Source organism: Propithecus coquereli, unplaced genomic scaffold, assembly GCF_000956105.1.
Source record: "Propithecus coquereli isolate 6110/MARCELLA unplaced genomic scaffold, Pcoq_1.0 Scaffold113, whole genome shotgun sequence".
Lineage (NCBI taxonomy): Eukaryota > Metazoa > Chordata > Mammalia > Primates > Indriidae > Propithecus > Propithecus coquereli.
The window spans coordinates 10,094-11,600 of NW_012135303.1; the positions used below are offsets into that span (position 1 = coordinate 10,094).

The following is a 1,507-nucleotide window of genomic DNA, read 5'->3' on the forward strand; positions in this document are numbered from 1 at the left end:
ACCAATTAGTAACTGACTTAATGAAAGGAATACATGTACTGAACAAATGAATATCAACCTCAGCAGCTTCACTCAATGCTGAAGCCAACCGTCTATTAAACACAAAATTATTTTCCTTCTTCCAAATCGAAGCAACTAAAACAAAATGATAATGGTGATAACAATAGAGATGATGACAATAATAATAGCAGCAACAACAGCAAATACAGGACGTCTGATTCAAACACTGTCCAAAGTGTTTTATAAATGTTAACTCATTTAATCTTCACAGTAACCCTCTGAAAAAGGTTTTAATATTTCCATTTTGCAGACCAGGAACTAACGCAAAGAGAGATGAGTAACTTGTCTAAGCTAATAGAACTATTAAGCAGCAGAGAGGGGATTTGAACCCAGTTAGTACCTAGAGCTGAACTGGAATTCAGTGCAAACCAAAGGAAGTACTGGTAAGCATAAGAGTAAATGACTTCAAATGAGTTACTTTCATTAAAAACATGAAAATTACTGGTTGACAGACAGGATTCATTTTATATACATCAAGTAAAATATTGCAAGATTGTTAAAACGTAATACACAGCAGTATTCAAAGAGCAAAAGTCAAAGTAAACCACTCAACCAAAATGAATGCTGAAATGTTCACTTTAAACTATTGTTGAAAGAGAAGAAAAAGCAATTAAGAAACGCTGGTTGCAGCAGAGTATTGGAAGGATTGAGGATCATTTGTATACATGTTTGTCAGTAAGTTCTCACATCTTAGGAAGAAAACGGAAAAAAAGAGTAATTAAGCAATTAATGTTAGAATTGGAACATAGTTCTCTCCAGGATTCTATTTATCTTGATCTTTCTTGTAAAATAAGAACAATTATAAACTATTAAAGAAACAAACATCAAATGGGAATGAACAAAATATTCTTATTTTCATTAAGAGAATACCTCAATGCATCCTTAATTTTGGGCGATGTTTGTAGTTCTGTCTGTACACCATTCATAACTTCGCTGTCTTCCAAGTTCTGCATGGAATCCTGCAGTGAAACAAACCCATAAGCATGTGGATGCCTTACATATTGAATTGAAAATCTAAATAAAATATTTCAACATGAGAGAGTAAATGATTTTACTCTGGATATATACAGTATGCTCCAATTTCTTTGAAGACTGGAAGCAGGTGTTAATCTTTTCAGTGCTTTCAATGTTCTTTTCTCTCCCATTTGGTTTCTGAAATACTCAAATGGGCCATCTACATAAGGCAATACGTTAAGAGCTTTGGAATACATCATTTAGCTTCCTGCTACTCAACCATAGGCTTCTGGGATTGAGTGTTTCAAACCAGCAAGGAAAAGAAATACCAAAAGGGAGGCTCCAGTGACAGGTGGTGATATATTAACATTAGCTTTAATGCACTACACTTGCTTGCACCCCCCATCCTGACACTAAAATATAATGAAATCAAAATCCATGAAAAAATGTTGCCTGGCAAAGTCACTTCTGTCAAAAGTGTAGCAGCAACACT

At 34.4% G+C, this 1,507-nt stretch overlaps 1 protein-coding gene across 1 annotated transcript in view; it reads right to left on the reverse strand.

The window, feature by feature from the left end:
* Nucleotides 1–930: 930 nt before the first annotated feature.
* The window catches only part of LOC105818884 (partitioning defective 3 homolog B-like), a gene marked incomplete at its 3' end in the record, with an annotated part of 167,617 nt that continues 167,040 nt past the window's right edge, over nt 931–1,507 (reverse strand). The window contains exon 4 of the mRNA XM_012655022.1: nt 931–1,019. Coding sequence (XP_012510476.1) covers nt 931–1,019 — 89 coding nt within the window. The remainder of the gene's footprint in view (nt 1,020–1,507) is intronic.